The sequence below is a fragment of the Podarcis vaucheri genome (assembly GCF_965113315.1).
Source record: "Podarcis vaucheri genome assembly, chromosome: 5".
Lineage (NCBI taxonomy): Eukaryota > Metazoa > Chordata > Lepidosauria > Squamata > Lacertidae > Podarcis > Podarcis vaucheri.
The window spans coordinates 30355234-30372540 of NC_138763.1; the positions used below are offsets into that span (position 1 = coordinate 30355234).

The 17307-nt window shown below is 41.3% G+C and overlaps 1 protein-coding gene across 1 annotated transcript in view; it reads left to right on the forward strand.

Annotated features, from left to right (window-relative positions):
* SPHKAP (SPHK1 interactor, AKAP domain containing) overlaps positions 1 to 17307 on the forward strand; it is a 73271-nt gene that overhangs the window by 38065 nt on the left and 17899 nt on the right. The window contains exon 4 of the mRNA XM_082223865.1: positions 16957 to 17016. Coding sequence (XP_082079991.1) covers positions 16957 to 17016 — 60 coding nt within the window. The remainder of the gene's footprint in view (positions 1 to 16956; positions 17017 to 17307) is intronic.

Below are 17307 nucleotides of genomic sequence, written 5' to 3' on the forward strand. Positions count from 1 at the left end.
TGACAGGTGCAGACTTTGCCTGAAGTACAAATGCTGACGTGCTGTGCCTCTGGTGATTCAGCTGCTCTCTGCAGTTCGCCTCAAGGTTTAGGCACTGTCTCCTGATGACAATCCTCTGGAATATGAGAAATGTTGATCTGGTTTATCTGCCACATATAACTAGCAACCGTGAATGCTGTGAGCTGCCTTGGGTCCTGCACTGATCATAAGAAGAGCCTTCTGGATCAAGTAGCCCATCTAGTCCTGCATCCTGTTCTCATAGTTGCCAACTAGATGCCTGTAGGAAACCGGCAAGCAGGACTTGAGCACAAGAGCACTGTCCCCCACTCCACCCCTAGTTTCCAGCAACTGGTATTCAGAAGCATTACTTCCAGGGCTGGTATACACTGATAGTCTTATCCTCCATGAATTTGTCCTGTTGTCTTTTTAAGCCACCCAAGTTGCTGCCCATCCCTGCCTCCTACAGGGACAAGTTCCATAGTTCTACGTACTGTGTTAAGAAGAACAGTGTAGAGCAGGGTTTCCCAAACTTGGGTCTCCAGCTGGTTTTGGACTACGACTCCCATCATCTCTAGCTAGCAGGACCAGTGGTCAGGGATGATGGGAACTGTAGTCCCAAAACAGCTAGACACCCAAGTTTGGGAAACCCTGGTGCAGAGTGTCTAGGAAAGCAGGTACTGGCCTGCCACCAACATCTCTGTGGCCTTGCCCCTTCGTCTCCTGAACACAAAGTCTGCTAGATGATTCTGACAGTGTTTAGCTGAATTACAGTGCCTGCACACTGTTGCTGTTTTGTGTGTGTGTGTGTGTGGAGGGGAGGAATACTAGTGCACACTAGAAATGCAGGCATGCGTCATTAAAGTGGGTTAACTGCTCTTTCAGTGTACTGCAGGGGGGGGGAAATCCACATTAAAAAAGGAACACAGACTTTTTGTGGTTAGGAAAGTGACAGGGGAATGCGCTGAAAAGTATGAGGTGAATGAATGGTTAGCAAGACGACACATAAACACCCCACAATCAAATCAGGATCAATACTCTTTCAGCTCTGCTCATCAGAATGAATGCTCAATAAAGATTTGGCATAATCTAACCACTACATAAGTTTTGTGCAAAGCTCATCAGGATGGATGCTGAATAAACAGAGCTTCTGGAGGTGGCCCTTTGGTTGAGGGAATCACATGGAAGGTTCTAACTGGGTTCAAGTGAATGTGGTTAGAATCCTGCTTCAGACCTTCATGCTAAGCAGTTTGGGGAAGAAGCTGGAATGTGTGGGGACATCGTGAGTGGGCCTTGCATGCCCTCTCCTCACTGTAAAGTCGTGTGTGTGTGTGTGTGTGTGTGTGTGTGTGTGTTGTAATGTCTAAAGAAGGCTTTCAGCATACTAAAACATCAAGACAAGCCACACTTTCCAACATGTGGGTGTGTAGAAAGCGGTGCAGGGTTTCTTTTTTAAAGTCACACATATTACCCTTCACCCCCCCCCCCTGAAAAGCAAATTTATAACCACTGCCGTGTGGAGAAAGCAGTTTGTGTGAGGTGTTGATATGAGCTGTAGCTGGATGGGAATGTTACACATGTGCATATAACATTATATCCTCAGAAATGGATCAAATAGACATCACATGTGCTGTGTGTATTACTTAAATGATCTAGTAGCTAGGAGAATTGTCTAGCTAACCCTTACCCTGGTTTATAATTCAAATTTTACTCTCAGGGATATTATTGTGAGATAAATTATAAATAATATGATAGTGAAGTCAAGCATGTGCTAAAACAATGGACTGATTTTAAAATGTGGATGTTAAAGTTCAGCTATGGCAACCTTTCCCTGAATTATACAGTGGCATTTAAGGTTTCAAGAGCATATATTTAAGTTGTCAAATTAATTGAATTGATGACTTTAACGCAGGTGAGCAGGTTGACAAGTGTTGATGATTCATGACTCGCAGAGGATGCTTATAGCTGCTGTTTTTATAGACCTTTGATACAGTATGCATGTGTTTAAAAATAGGCAAAAAGTGTGGAAATAATAATTATCACCTCAGCAAAGCCTAACACCACCAGAAAGGGCAGACAGAGCTACAAGGCAGATACTACAAGGTTGTGGTTGTAACACTGAGAACAAGTCTCAACGTGTCTCATTGAGATTTCAGAGATTAAATGTGATGTTAAAATGAAAAAATAGTGACTATTAGCAAATCACGAACCTTTCTCAGTTGACTGAGACCGACCCATTGGCACCAACAGAGTATAATTAAATTCTTAAATTTAGTCACTAAACTACCACTTCTGTACTACATCTGACAGTCTTAAGTACACACTAATTATACAGTAAGTAGACAAGAGGTTTCTAGAATGTAACACGTGTCTACAGGTCCTTGTAGTGTGTCCTGTCAGTGACTCCTTGAAAGATTAACGGGACATTATGCATTTCTGTTAAATTACAGAGTTCACATGTGTTGTACCTTAATATCACAATGGTGTTCATTTATAATCCCAAAACAAATAAATCAGAATTTTAAAATTCATCTTATCCCAGCAAAGCTTTAAGATCCAGTTTTCAAACACATTGGAAATATTTTGCTGTCAAAATATGTACTGTTGGCAGGAAAAGGTCCAGTATTAGATGCTGTTGTAATACCAAGTTGGGGGAAGTACACAAAAGAAAAAGTTGGATGTATACTATTGAATAAGTTCCGTCAGTGGGTGCAGGACAACTGAAAGATGTAATGCATAAAAGCACACATTTTTACTTGCTGACATTGACTTGGTTCATGGCTTCAGGCGGAAAGAGAGAGATGCCATTTTGGCTACCTTTCTCCTACAAACAAACAAACAAACAAACAAACAAACAAACACTGCAAGTAAAAAGGAAACGGGGGGGGGGAGACCTTAGTCCATCAAGGAGAAAACTCACATTCAGTCTGAAGTGGTACAGTCCACTCTGCCACCTAAGTATTCTAACAGCAGATTCTGCTGCATGGGCCCACATATAGCAGGATCCTGAGGTCATAGAATGGAGCATACCGTTTCAAACTGGAAGTGAGGAGGGGGGTGCCTTAAAAACAGACCACATTTCCCATGTAAAAACTTGCTGCAAAGCACCCCCCCCAAGGTTCTAGACCAGCCCACTTCCCCTAGTACTGGTTTTCCAGACATGCGTGTGTGTGTGTGTGTCATAGCTGTCAAGTGTCCCTTATTTGAAGGGACAGTCCCTTATTCCAGCGCCATGTCCCGCTGCGGTCCCTTATTGATGGATGTCCCTTAAATGTCCCTTAAATGGTGTCCCTTAAATTTCAAAGGAAGCAGCTCCTCTCCCTCCCTCCCTGCCGGCCAGGGAGGAGGGAGGCTCCAACTGTGTTGCTTGGCTGCGTTGCTCACCCAATAAAGAGTCTAAGAACGACTGGGGGGTGGAGCTTGCATGCCTTGTGTGTGGCTAGTTAATGCAAGCTGAGGGGGTTTTTGAATGCTGGATGCCATTTTGTTGCACGTGCTGCCGCAAACTTTGCAGTGCAAAGCCAGGCCGGGGAGCCATCTTAAGTTGAGGCTGCATAGGCCTTGTGGTGCATGTGATTCAGATTCTATTCAGTTGAACCTCTGGTTACAAAGTTGGTTGGACAGTGTTCTCGAAGCTACCAGCCTGAGTTTGACCAGACTGCAGGAGGACAGGAAGACTGGAGTGCCTGGAACAGGTGAGGCTGCAGGTCTCTTATTTTGGCTGCTGGTCCCTTATTTTCAAGGCTGCTGGTCCCTTATTTTCAAATCTGTAAGTTGACAGCTATGGTGTGTTTGTGCGCGCACACATGTGTGTATGTTTATTTGGTTGTGAATCATTGTACTTTTGTCCATTTACTGTATTTATTTTTCTGGATTCGAACTATAAAATGGTGATTTCCTTGAGTCAAAATGAGAGTACCCCTAAATATTTTAAAGGAAAAAAAGCACTGCATAAGCCTCAATTTCTGGAAGTTGTTGGTAAATACAGTTAGGGTCAGCATTGGCAAGAAAAATGGGTGGGAGGCATAGAGGAGCATGGAATAGGGTGGCCAATTAAACATCATCCGCCCTCCCAAAAAAAGTTACAAGAGGGCAGCTATTTGCATAAAATTTGCGTATGGAGATTTACATGTTTCAGTGCAGATTTAGAAAGGGTTGTCTTAATTTGAATAGAAATGCTATGCATCTCACCATAGTGGGGAAGAATGACCAAGTCACCTGCTTGCTTGCTCAGTCTGCTGCCAGCTGCCTTCTGGTGATGGGCAGCTACAGGGCTCCTGTTCTGCTTTCTAATGGTTTTTTAAAAAATCTTTAAACTGGATGCAGTCCTTCAAAACAGAGGACTGGCTTCTGTGAATTAAGACTCCTGGCCATCCTAGCAAGGAAATAAAACACATTAGAGGAAACAGGAGCTGTAGAAGCCTACGTGAATCCCCGAAGACTCGTCAAGAAATCTCTGGTTTGAAGACTGCAGAAATGGTTCGCTCCCTTTAGGTGTTTAAACTGTTAACGGCAGAGGTTTGATGGACCCGTGTGGGGTGGGTAGCAGGGCAAGACTAGGCAGAAGGGAACGGTGTGGGTAAAATAATCAAATGCAAGGTAGCGTAAAAAACCTTCCCCATGATTAGATTTAAGCAAACTTATGATATATAATTAGTGCCTCAGATGATTAGATTATGGTTCAAGCATCTGAAACAGAAGGGAGAGACTTCAGAGGCAGCAGGCAAGACAGGAGATTTATACCTCTTTTTATTACATATAAAACTAAGTCACTAAAGTTAACAGACCATTTTTTTCAGTCACCTTTCTTTTTTGCAAGTGGCAAGTAAACGTTTCACACGTGGATCTCCAAAGTTGTGTGCGTATTTATTTGTATATTTCTTTATTCAGGTATTTAGGTAGTTCGCAAAATGACTCACCACTTGTTTTGAGCATTTAATTGTAACACCCGGTAGGGCAGTAATGTTATGGAAGTCATTGTTAACAGCTGGCTGGTGTTTTAAGACTCCTTCAGAAACTTAGGAGGTAATTCTTAGAGTTTTTAAATAATTGAACCTGTCAACACAGTCATGCACAGAGCTTTTAGAACCTTTTCTTCCCCCTTTCTCAAAAAATAAATACTGGTTTTTGTCAAAAACTGTAATGCAGCATAATTGGCTAGCCTGAACTGGCAGAACAAAGCCCAACATAAAATATATGATGGAAGTTACTGAAATAACAGTCACCTTTAAGTCAAATCTTACATAAAACCAACCATGCATACCTTTGGGAAATTGTTACTTAGGCTACTGATTTTTTTAAGTGTATGGCAACAATGAGGTAGGTGTTTTTTCTCACAATATTCCTGGTTTGTCTAAAGTGGTGCTGCTTAACTACCTTCCCTATAGGTCTGGTTCATGTCAGTAAGTGGGTCAAACCGGTGGGCGCAATGCAACATAGACGCTTGAGTTTATACAATATGAAATCATACTTTAGTGATACATGCATGAATTATACAGTAAGTCTCCAGCTTGTATGCTCCCTTTCCCCCTTCTGCATTCGCGCACGAGGACAGGAGATTTCAAACTGATATGGAACAAACTTCAGTTTCCCATTTAGCCTGAATGAGTGGAAGACTAGGGTTTGTTCAAAGCATTGTTTGAACAAGATTAAGACAGCATTGGAAATGGCTGTGGCACGTGTAAACAGTACCACCCCCTCGCACCCAGAACTCACGTATCACAAAGAAATGCTGAGCTTGGTAACCACAAATATATGTCAGTCAGCTTCCAGAATCCAAAAGGTCAAGCAAGGGGGGATGAGGGGGGTCGCTAGGCTAGCTTAGTAGCTCCAAAAGAAGTAAAGGTGAAGGACATTGTCATTTTTTTGCCTTGAACATCAAAATGCCTTGGGCCGGCCCAAGTGCCTTGGGCCAGCCCAAATGGCTACAATGCCTATATACCGTGGCATAACTTTTATTACAATACAAAGAGATATCCAAGGGCAGTTTTAAAAAATAGCACACCAAAGCAGCTCATCTTTATGCTGTAACTTCCGGTTTTCATAGCTATGATTGACTGTATGATGTAGTTGATGAATGCATTGTTGCTTTTCCGCTTCTACACTGTGGTGTCCCAACATAGCAGGAGCTTTGAGGTTATTCAGCATCTCTGCCTGCCAAGGTTATGGTTTTTATTTTTAAACGTGACAACTTTATTTCGGGAAGCCACTTACATTTTAAAATTAGTTTTAACATCTCTTTTTTTCCTGCATTGTTTTGAAAGTGCAGAGATAAAGAAAACAGATTGAAACTTTTTAAAAAAATCCTCTGTTACTAATTCTTTTCTTTTGGAATGGAGGAAGGCAGGTTTTAGTTCAATTTAGCTGCCCTTGCTCATACCAAAGCTCCTTTGCCAGGGCCAACACAAGATGCTTTGTCATCTGAGGAGAGGCAGACCATCTACATCTGCCTCCGTGTGGGGTGGCTCGCATCATCTCCTCTTCCTCCTTCTCCCACTGCTCCCACTTTCTCCTCTGCTCCACCCACCTGGTGGCCTTTGAGGTCTTATCAGCCATGTCTTATTTGGAAGAACATAGGGCCCTTTCTCAGATCAGCACATTGTGGGCAGGGTAGCTCTGGAGAGTGCCTGCCTGCAGTGACCGACACCTTTGTGGTTAAAGTTTGGCAGTTTAGTACTATTTGCCGTCATGAGCAATACACAAACAGGCCTGCTTCAGGTCCAATTCGCCCACAATGTTCCTTGCTGAGAAAGGAACCTCCTGAGATCAAGGCAAGGCAGGCAAGAACAAGGGAGCTGCCATCACATTCCTGTAACTTCCAAGTGGCAGTAGCAGAGAGGGAGCAGCAGCAGTCAGCCAATCAGCTAGCCAGCAAAACAGCAGCAGGTGATGAGCATCTGCAGGTAAGAGAGGCTGTAGGCTTGTGGTAGCAAGTGGGTGGGCCTGGGGTGGTACTAATCCAGTGCCTCTTCCCATCTGCTGCCTGAGGCAAGGGGCTCAACGTGTGTGCTGCTACTGAGTTTCTGGCAAATTATTTCTTTCTTCCGAGTTGAAGGCTGATTGAGGAAAGGGCATTAAACACACTGCAACCTGATTTATAAGGACTGTACAGTCTTTGTTCTAAAAGCTCATCATTGTGGGTGGCAAAAAGGACTTGCTGGGTCATTCTAGAAAGAACGTTTGAGGGAATTATGATGTTTCTCTTTGCAGGAAATGGCTCTTTCAATACTCAGTCCTACTTGCTTTCACAAATCTTTATGAGATTGATATTCCAGAGGTCACCTAACTAGCAATGAGCACATTTCCTTGACAGTACCTTCCATTGAAATTGGCGCTGTGGGTTAAATAGGGCTTGCTGATCAATAGGTCAGCAGTTTGAATCCCCGTGATGGGGTGAGCTCCCATTGCTTGGTCCCTGCTCCTGCCCACCTAGCAGTTTGAAAGCACATCAAAGTGCAAGTAGATAAATAGGTACAGCTCCGGCGGGAAGGTAAATGGTGTTTCCGTGCACTGCTCTGGTTCGCCAGAAGCTGCTTAGTCATGCTGGCCACATGACCCGGAAGCTGTATGCCGGCTCCCTCGGCCAGTAAAGCGAGATGAGTGCCGCAACCCCAGAGTCGTCCATGACTGGACCTAATGGTCAGGGGTCCCTTTACCGTTACCTTTACCTTTACCTTGAAGTGCCCTTCTCAAAATGTGCCAGTGATGCTGCTTAATTGGATGGATGGATTTGGTACGAAGCCACAGTATGTTGCCTTCAGTAGAGTGTGAATGAGAGAATCTGAGTTCAGCAACAAACCTAATCCTGTTCTCCAGGCCAGCTGGCTAGTGTCTATTACTTAAGAGGCATAGATAGCTGTTTATCTGAAATGGGTGACCTATATAAAGGAAAGACTATGAAGCTACTTTTGTGACAGACTTCCTGCCTTCTCTTCCTGTAACTCAAGGTTACAGTTCCATCTGCCAGGAAGCAATGATATAAATAGACTGCAGTAAAAGCCATAACCCCTGTATGCTAACCTTTACCTTTGGAACTTGCACGTGGCAGGTTAAGAAAAGTCTGTCTTCCTGCTTCCCAGTTTTCACTTTGGACTGTTGGGTTTAAATGCAAATTTGTCCTGTTCTGGATTGGAGACAGGGCCTTTTTTAAAGTTCAGTGTTCCCTGTAAGTGGGGGTGTCTTTGCAAAAGCAGGATCCTGCAGCTGAAAGCTAGGATCAGAGTCAATGGGAAACCAAAGGTAAGGCAAGAGAAGCAAAGACAACTTAACAAGGCTGCAGTCCTGTTCATGTTTACCTAGGAGTAAGCTCCATTCAGCTTGTGAGACTACAGGCAAGCAACACTTTGGGTGGCTTTCCACATTACTGAGGGTTACTTACACATCAGATGAGAAGATTTGCCACAACATATGCATTCAGTAGATGGCCTTAGTCAAACCTGTGTCCTTTACATTTTCTTATTTGTTTATGTTTTTTTTCTGTACAAAGATTCATATTCTGTTTTATTTACAGATGTTTCAAGGTAGCTCACAATGGAAAAAGATAATAAAAGATATAATAGGCATAATAAAGAAAAAAATAAAAAACAGTAGCCAAGAGCTTAAAATTAGTAACATACATAAATCTGCAGCCAGTTTAAAAAATCCACTGCACTAATCACAAACCAAGGAGATGAGAAATCTTTAAAAGGACAACTCAGATGACATTAGCAGCCAATCTTTTCCTTTTCCTGGGAACTGCAGATTTTTAGGTGTGCTCAAAGCTGGATACCCCTATTCTCTGCATTGGGCTATGATTTTCAGAGTGGTTTAACAATCAGACCCTCATAAAAAATCCAGGTAACTCATAAAAAATCCAGATGTCAGTTATGCTACATACATCATCTGTTGTTAAAATATGATTGTAAACAGGAAAAGGACACAGGAAGTAGCATAAACATGGGATTTAAATTATAGGGGGAATTTTTGTTTTTTGTTATTATATGTGTTTTTATCTTTTTTGATGTGTTTAATGTTTGTATTCTTCTTTTGTATTGTATTGTTTTTTGTGATTTTCTTTGTTTATGCTTGTCTATTGTGGAAACTTAATAAAACATATTTCCTTTTGGCAATGAAAAAATAAAAAATAAAATATGATTGTAAACAGGAAAAGGACACAGGAAGTAGCATAAACATGGGATTTAAATTATAGGGGGAAACATAATTTTTCACTGAATACAGTTGTAAGAAAAAAAATGGTGCAAAGTTATGGCACAGCGGTATTTAACTTCTGTAATTTACTGGAGCGATAAATAAATCATTCACAAATAAGTTGGAGGTGCAAAAAGGAGAATGGAACATATTAACATATGTGATGGACATGTAGCTTTGTACAAAAATACTGGAAGGTGGTTAATAGAATAATAACAAAATGGGAAGTTTTCTTGGATCCAGTATTGATATTTCTAAACTACATGTCACCTGTCATAAAAAAGAACATAAGGAACTTTCCTCCTATTTGTTAACAACTGCAAAGATGGTATTGGCATAAAATAGCATCACAAGTTGCATTACTCCCTCCCTGGGGGAAAATGGCTTAATAAAGTTTGGTATTTGGCTCCAGTGGCAAAAATAACTTAGTGTTTAAGAGCGATAACGGCAAGTGAATATAGAAAACAATTGTGGGGAGCGATAAATAAATCATATTGTCAAGAAAATATTTAACCACCTGCGAAAACAAATCCAAGTAGGTTTAGAATTCTTTTAGAAGAAATATATTCTGTTAATTTACATTTACTTGCAAAATATTATGATGTGAAATATTATTTTTTTCTGGAATAGAGTTTTGTTGATGATTGATAATAATTGTCAAATGATGAAATTTAAAAAAGAGAACTCTGAAAAAGAGAAGAGGAAGCTTTGATTTGGCTCGTCAGTCCAATGGACAATGCAGGAAAAGGCATAGATGCAGACAGTGCGAGGAAGCAGAGGAGAATTGTAATGAGAAGAGAGAGAAAGGAGAGCCCAAAGAGCAGTGAAACAGCTATCCTGTTGTTTCTGCAACCAGGAAGCCGTGGCTTCTTCCAGGAGCCCAGGTGTATGAGAGGCTAGTCCTCATTTCAGTCTCTTTTATTCCCCAGTGCTGGAACTAGGGAGACTTTGTATGCCTGAACCCACTAAGGGCATCTTGTAATTGAATTGACCTGCATCTGGTCATGTCATCATCCTTAGGGGACCAAATGGAGACTGACTCATCTACCCTCATCAAACACTCCAAGGCTCAGCACAACATAATACACCATGTTTGTGTTTTTGAGAACCAGCGAGAGGAGATTTGGCATCTGGCATCCTAGGTAGGAAAGGGGCTTGGCACAGGGCATGTGGTACTTAACTTCTGGCAATCTGGCAAGTGGAAGCTTGGGGTCAATTATCAAGGCACTACACAGCCAAGATTTATCAAAGGCTGCAGATCCTGCACACATCTGCTCTCTTGCCTTTTCCCTATGAATTTCAATAAATCATAAATGCAATTCATTTTACTTGACAGGTCTGTGGCTCAGCACTTTGATGCCCATCAAAATGATTGGGGGCTGTTCTATAGGCTAGGGGAGCAGATGGCTCCAGTATAGCAATTTGCTGAAGACACCGTTTTGCATCATCCTAAGAGACATCAGAAATAAGAACTGTGCTTCGTTTTCGGAAATGAAACACTGGAAACTAAATTTGATAACACTTGGCCCTCTGCCTTTCTTGAGCGATTCCTGGGGTTGGATTCTGCTTTCCCCAAAAGGAAAATAATGCAAAACAACATTTTCATTTCTAGCCTTTAGCTGACTCCAGCTTCTGCAAAAGATGTTTGCCCAGACGCTGAAGGAGCTCAAGGGAGCAATGATTTTGAGAAGCTCAGTATTCAGTTATGATACTGTTGGGAAATCATTCTTATTTTAAGCCATCTTCCCCCACCCCCCCTTAAAGTATAAAATCGTGCTGTGATCTCCCCCTACCATGTATCCAAATGAATTCAATTTGCTTCCAATCTGAACCGACAGAATTGAGATATGAAAATGAGTTGGCGAATACTCCACTTAGCTGGATGCGGTACAAAGGAAAGTAACATGGTACCAGTCAATGTGAGCACACCATCATTTGGCTCTGCCAACTTGGTGCCCCCCAACTGTTTTGGAGGGCTGGCCATCAGCTGGCTGGGAGGGTACCAGGTCAGCAAAGGCTGGGCTAACTAGGCATGGCTGATGCAGACCTCTGTCTCCATTAGAAATGTGATGCTATATTACTATAGCAGGAGGTGGGGGCGATTTGAACCATGGAAGAGATGGGTGGGAGAAAGCCCTAGACTCTTCTCCAACTTTATCTTTGCTTTCCACCTTAAACTTTCCTTTTCCCCACTGCAAAGCTCCATGTCTAGCACTACCCACCTTTCTGAGGAATTCATTTGTCAAATAGGCAGTCCACATTTCCCTGTGTCTATAAAACTGCAGTCCTAACTGTGTTTACTCAGAAGTAAGTCCTATTTAATTCAATTAGGCTTACTCCAAGGTAAGTGGGGTTAGGATTGCACCCTAAATTTTTAATTCTGTCTCTGTTTACAAGATACCAATTTCAGTAATTACCATTGCCATATATTTCAGGGTAGTACAGAATTGAAATTATCAGTAGACGTATGTTTTAATTCAGAATCCGAACCTCAGCCTTGAGGGACTAGAGAAGTCTCAATACCGCTGTTAAAAGAAACCATGACATCTTCAGAAAGTCCTTCCCTGCACTAATTTGAACAGTTAAATCCATGTTGCATACTATTTAAGCAGCAAATTGACAAATATATTGTGTGATATTGCAACCAAAGGAAAGCAAAGGTCCAAGACACTGAATACCTGAAATGGGACTAATTTCAGCCATGGTGAAATCCATGGTCTCTAGGTCATTTGCTCTGAGTTTTTAACACTTCTTAACCTTTGAACCAGCTTTGCAGTCCTCCTGGGTTTTGGCACACAGAAAACAGTAGGTTTTAATTTGTAATTTGGTTACCCATTTCTAGATTATCACATAAACAGGACTTCTAGAATTCAGGTTGTACCTTGGCACAACTTTGAACAGGGAGGGCAAGGAGAAAAAGCAGAGAAAAGCACTTAAATGTGGCCTGCTGAGTAACTATAGGTTAGCAGCCTCTCAACTGGATCTATCATCCACTGGAGCAGCCTTTATAGCTGTCATCAGCCAGTGATCTCCGGTATAAAAGTACAGAATCTATTTCTGTCCTTTTATACTGGAGATCATTGGCTGAAATGGGTACACAAATGCACTTCAATGCACAATTTCATGTATCTGATTCAATATCGTTTTAGGTGTGCATAGAGTGCATTTACTAGATTAACAAACCGGATGAAAAAACAAGAAATGAATTTATGTTTTCCCTGGGACATAATGAAGCATACATAATTATGCTTCACATTTATATAGTATTTCAGAGTGTTCAAAGTGCTCATCTTAGCCTGATTAATGCTTACAGCATTAAAGAAGTCTGGCTGCAGCCACAACAACAACAAAGTTTTCAAATAGCAAGTAACATCATCATCATCATCATCATCAATGCCCTTCCTCCTGAAATTGTCAGACCACTACCACCACCCTAATTTCCTGCTTGTGAATTTTGGAAGCAGGTTGTTTCCATTTAGCTCCAACCTACCCACATGATCAGGGATACAGTATCTAATGAAATAAGAACATAATGTCCCCAATCCAGAGAAATGTTCTTTTAGAGCAGACTAGCTGGTGCAGTTACTGAAATAAAAGCAAAATCAGCAGACTTCCTTATTTGTTCTGAACACAAACTGATTAAATGTAGAACTGAATATAGAGCCAATATAAAGACAGAAACTAATAATCTCTTTTTCAAACTAGTGGATCTTCCAGACCAGAACAGACCAAAGCTTTGGTGCACATGTAACCGCCACAGCTTCATCCGTAGCATGCATCTATCTTTACAAAGAAGTATATGAAGAGGAGGCACACCTTGAGTTAACATGAGTAACAAATAACAAGGTTCTACTATTGTAAGCCCCAAAAGTCTATTGCTTATGAAAGTGCCACCTGTTGAGTTAATAACGCAAAACTTTGTATACATGATTTACCTGATGAGATTGGTCAGTGTGCCAAATAATTTCAAACCAATCTGCTAAAAATTACTTCAGGTTAAAAGGCACCATGGGTTAAAAGTGTTTAAAATGGAGATATATATATATATATATATATATACTGGAAAGGACCATTATTTAATGGCAGTTTAATTGTTTCACCAACAGCTCACTGCACTGTTTCCTTGGAATTGTCACATGTGCATGTATTTCACAGATTAGCAGTAACAGAGAACAGACTTTTTAAAAGCCCATAAAAGAGGATGTCCTTATGAACAATTCATTTAGTACCGAGTCCAGTACACGTTGTAAATAGAGCTGTGTTTTATAGCTGTGGGGTATCTTTATAGCTTTGACATTTACATTTCTAACAAGCAGTACTTCCTGGAAGTTAGCCTAGCGTAAAGCCTCACAGTTACAGTGCACCATCCAACTTGACTCATATTTTAGTATATTTAAAGGGAATGTTATGTTATTTATCCCAAAAAGTTACATAACTAAGGCTGGGTGAGGTGGAGTGGGGAATAAGCTTTTAAAAAGATATATAAGGGGGGTTTTTTGTTGGTTTTTTTGCCCTTTCTTGATTCTTCTTAGGAGGGTTGAATCTGGCCATCTGCTATGCAACCTGTTATGCAGATGGCCATGTTTTGTGCATGTGATAAGTTACATATTACACAGGCTTGAGTCAGTACTAGGTTAATGCAAAACCCAATATGCAACAAATTGTTGCCATTGCTGCATTGTGAATGACATGCATCTTTTTCTTTGCCCTGCAGAAGCCCCTCGCCTTGATGTTCCTGTAGCTTCTTCATTAGCATGCTGTGATCTGCCTGATCATTGGTTTATTCTTTTGTTGTATATGATAATCTCTTGACACCATTTTGCTGTGGAATGTCCTGCCTCACTGGAAGGTATTGGATGAACTGACTTTCAGATTCTTTCCCACCCTACAAGGCTATGGTCCTGTGTAATGTTCTAGCATCATTAACAATGTTCTGTCAGCTGGTATTCTAATTGTTCCAATCATTTTTGATGCGGCAAGGTCACTGCAAAGTAACTCTTCCCTTTAGTTTTGCTTTTTTGTTAGTATTGCAAAATACGAGTAGCTATGCTTTCAGGACCAGGGACAAGGACGGGGAATTTTGAACTCTCTGGGTATTGGTGGGACTACAACTTCCATAATAATAATAATAATAAATTTTATTTATATCCCGCCCTCCCCAGCCGAAGCCGGGCTCAGGGCGGCTAACAATACTAAAATAGTGCAACATTATAAAAACATCATAAGAATTAATTAAAATCAAAAATCATCCCTGACGATCAACCATACTGGCTAGGGCTGATGGGAACTGAAGTCCAATGATATCTGTAGGGCCACAGGATCCCAGTGCCTGATTAGGGTTTCCATGTGCGAGTGTGTATGTGTGCAAACCAAGTTGTGGAATGACTCTCCATAACAGCTAATCATACATGGTTGTGGGGGATAGTGGGCAAGACCTTTTCTGGTGCTGCCAAGGCAGTAGAACACCCTTCCAAAAGAAATTGTCCACAACCCTTTGCTGCTCTCCTTTCAGCTGGTAGTCAATGCTTTTTCCTTTTCAGCGTGTATTTTTCAGGACTCATTATTTGCTGCCTTTCTCTCTGTTGTTGGTCTACTTTTAGCATCTTAATAGAATATTCATGTGTTTAGCTTATTGTTTTCATAATATGCATGCCATCAACTGCCTTGAGTTGAGGTGTATTTGTCTGTGTGTTTAGAAAGTCAGAATGTAAATTTGGAAAACAGATAAACAAACTCTTTTCTTACCTACCATTGTGCCGGGTGAGTTGTGGCTCTGGCAGTGCACACCATCGCTTTGACTCATGCTTAGGTCTCTTCTGAGCTTTGTATTGGATGATCCAGCAGCCCATACATCTTCACTGCCTATAAACAGCTCTCAGCAGATACAGAACTTTCTCCCAAGGTTAAACAGGCTACTGGATTGTCTTGTGCAACACAAAGGAGCCTCACCTGTTTGAGGTAAAGTGACTTGCTCTGATGCAGCACATCGGCTTGGCCACCACTTGCCCAGTGCAATGATGACAGAGAGACAGGGAAAGTTCTGCTTCACTCCTCTAAGGAGCTATTTTGTGTCTTCAAACAGCATGTGGCAAGTAGGATTGCCTCACTGTTTGCTGCAGAGTTGGTAAATTGTCTATAAACCATGCTTATGAGGCTAAAACTTGGGATCTGGTTAATATTTCATAAAATATACATCTGGCTTGATGATTTTTTGTTTTATAACAAACCAACCAACCCTGAAAGCTGTTTACAAAAAGAGTAAAACAATGAAATCATCAGTATTTTTTTAAAAAAAAGATTAAAAACAACTATTTTAAACCTTTAAAAAAAACAAAAAACCAGTGGTAAGTTAAAAGCCAAATTATAACCCACAGCATTCCACATTCTACATGTCTGGGTAGGCTTGCTGAAATAAAAATGTTTATCATACGCACCAAGTAATTAGCTTCTCCCAAACACCCAAGGCTATGCAGACTTCTTTTTCATTTGTGGTATTTCATAGATCATAGAATTGTAGAGTTGGAAGGGACTCCTAGGGTCATCTAGTCCAACCCCCTACATTCCAAGAATCTCAACTAAGGCATCTATGACAGATGGCCATCCAATAATTCAGTGTATTGCTAAGGAAGGATAATGGGAGGAGGGTTTAGGTGTAGAAGTACAAAACTCTTCCCCTTTTTCCATTCCATGCATTTTCTAAAGTGAATTTTTTTCCACTGTAAGCATTTTGAAGTTGTGTTTCCAGCTCTCTGTGTAATTTGCTCTTTTAGAGCAAGCTTAATTATTCTCCTGCAAAGGAGAATAAGGACACCCTTAAGGGGAAGTATAAGCATCATTGACTTTCCAAATTCCGAAAGAAACAAGGAAAAAAAGAGCTCCCGTTAGAAACACTGCAATATTTGTTTCTTAAGAGGCTGAGGAAATCTGCAATTATTATAAGATGCACCATCAGATGGTAGGAGGGTGAAGGAAGAAAGCTGTGGGCCATAAACTGGCCAGCTTTAGCATGCTTATTATGGGAAGCCCCTTCCCAAGAAAGTACAGCACAATGAGAACTGAGCATGCTCAGTATCCAAGGAGTGCTTTCTGGGTTTTTTGTAAGGGGAGGATGGGTGTGTGTGTGTGTGTGTGTTAGACTATCCTAGGAAAGGCACAGCTCACTGGACAATGCAAACAAATAAAACTACAGTGGTGCCTTGCAAGACGAAAAGAATCCGTTCTGTGATTCTCTTCGTCTAGCGGTTTTTTTCGTCTTGCGAAGCAAGCCCATTGACGGATTAACGGATTAGCGCTATTAGCGGCTTTTAGCGGCTTTTAGAGGCTTATCTGCTGATCGGATCAGCTGATAAGCGGCTTAGCGGCTTAGAAAAGGGGGGAGGGGAAAATAACCAGCAGGAACTCGTAAGACATTGTCGTCTTGCGAAGCAAGCCCATAGGAAATTCGTTTTGCGAAGCACGTCCAAAACGGAAAACTCTTTCGTTTAGCGAGTTTTCCATCTTGCGAGGCATTCGTCTTGCAGGGCACCACTGTAATTTGGTTTTCTATGTTCCAGTTAAACTGAATACTTTATTTCTTTCCAGTGTGATTCTCCCAAGTGATGAGCCACTTACCTTTGACAATCCTCTCTTTCATGGCAGAAGCTGATAGGTTGCACAATTTGTTTAGGAAAAAAATAACCTTGGCTTAATTTCCGAATAGTTTCCTAAATACTTCTGTGGGAGTTTCAGAATCTTATCTGCTCTTTTCCTTCCTTTTTTCCTCTCCAATTGCAGGTTTGCTTTGTGAATCTGGATGCGCATGAAGGTAACTGCAGTGATGAACGAATGAAACAGGCAAGTGCTCTGCTAATACACACAGTGTGTGCAAATACAGAAGTAGCTCTTGCTACTCACAGGATAGTCAACAGAAAGACGAAGAGATGTCTCAACCACTACCCACCTCTGAGAGGGGGAATTGAAACACTGCTTTGAAACTGCCATGTATAATTACTGCAATTCAAATAGAAATACAATGCGTCTCACCATAGTGGGAGCATACCAGGTGGCCTGTGAGCCTGCTCAATCTTCTAACTCTTGGTGGTGGGCATTTTCTAAGCTCCTGCTCTCGTTTTTATGGTTTGTCAC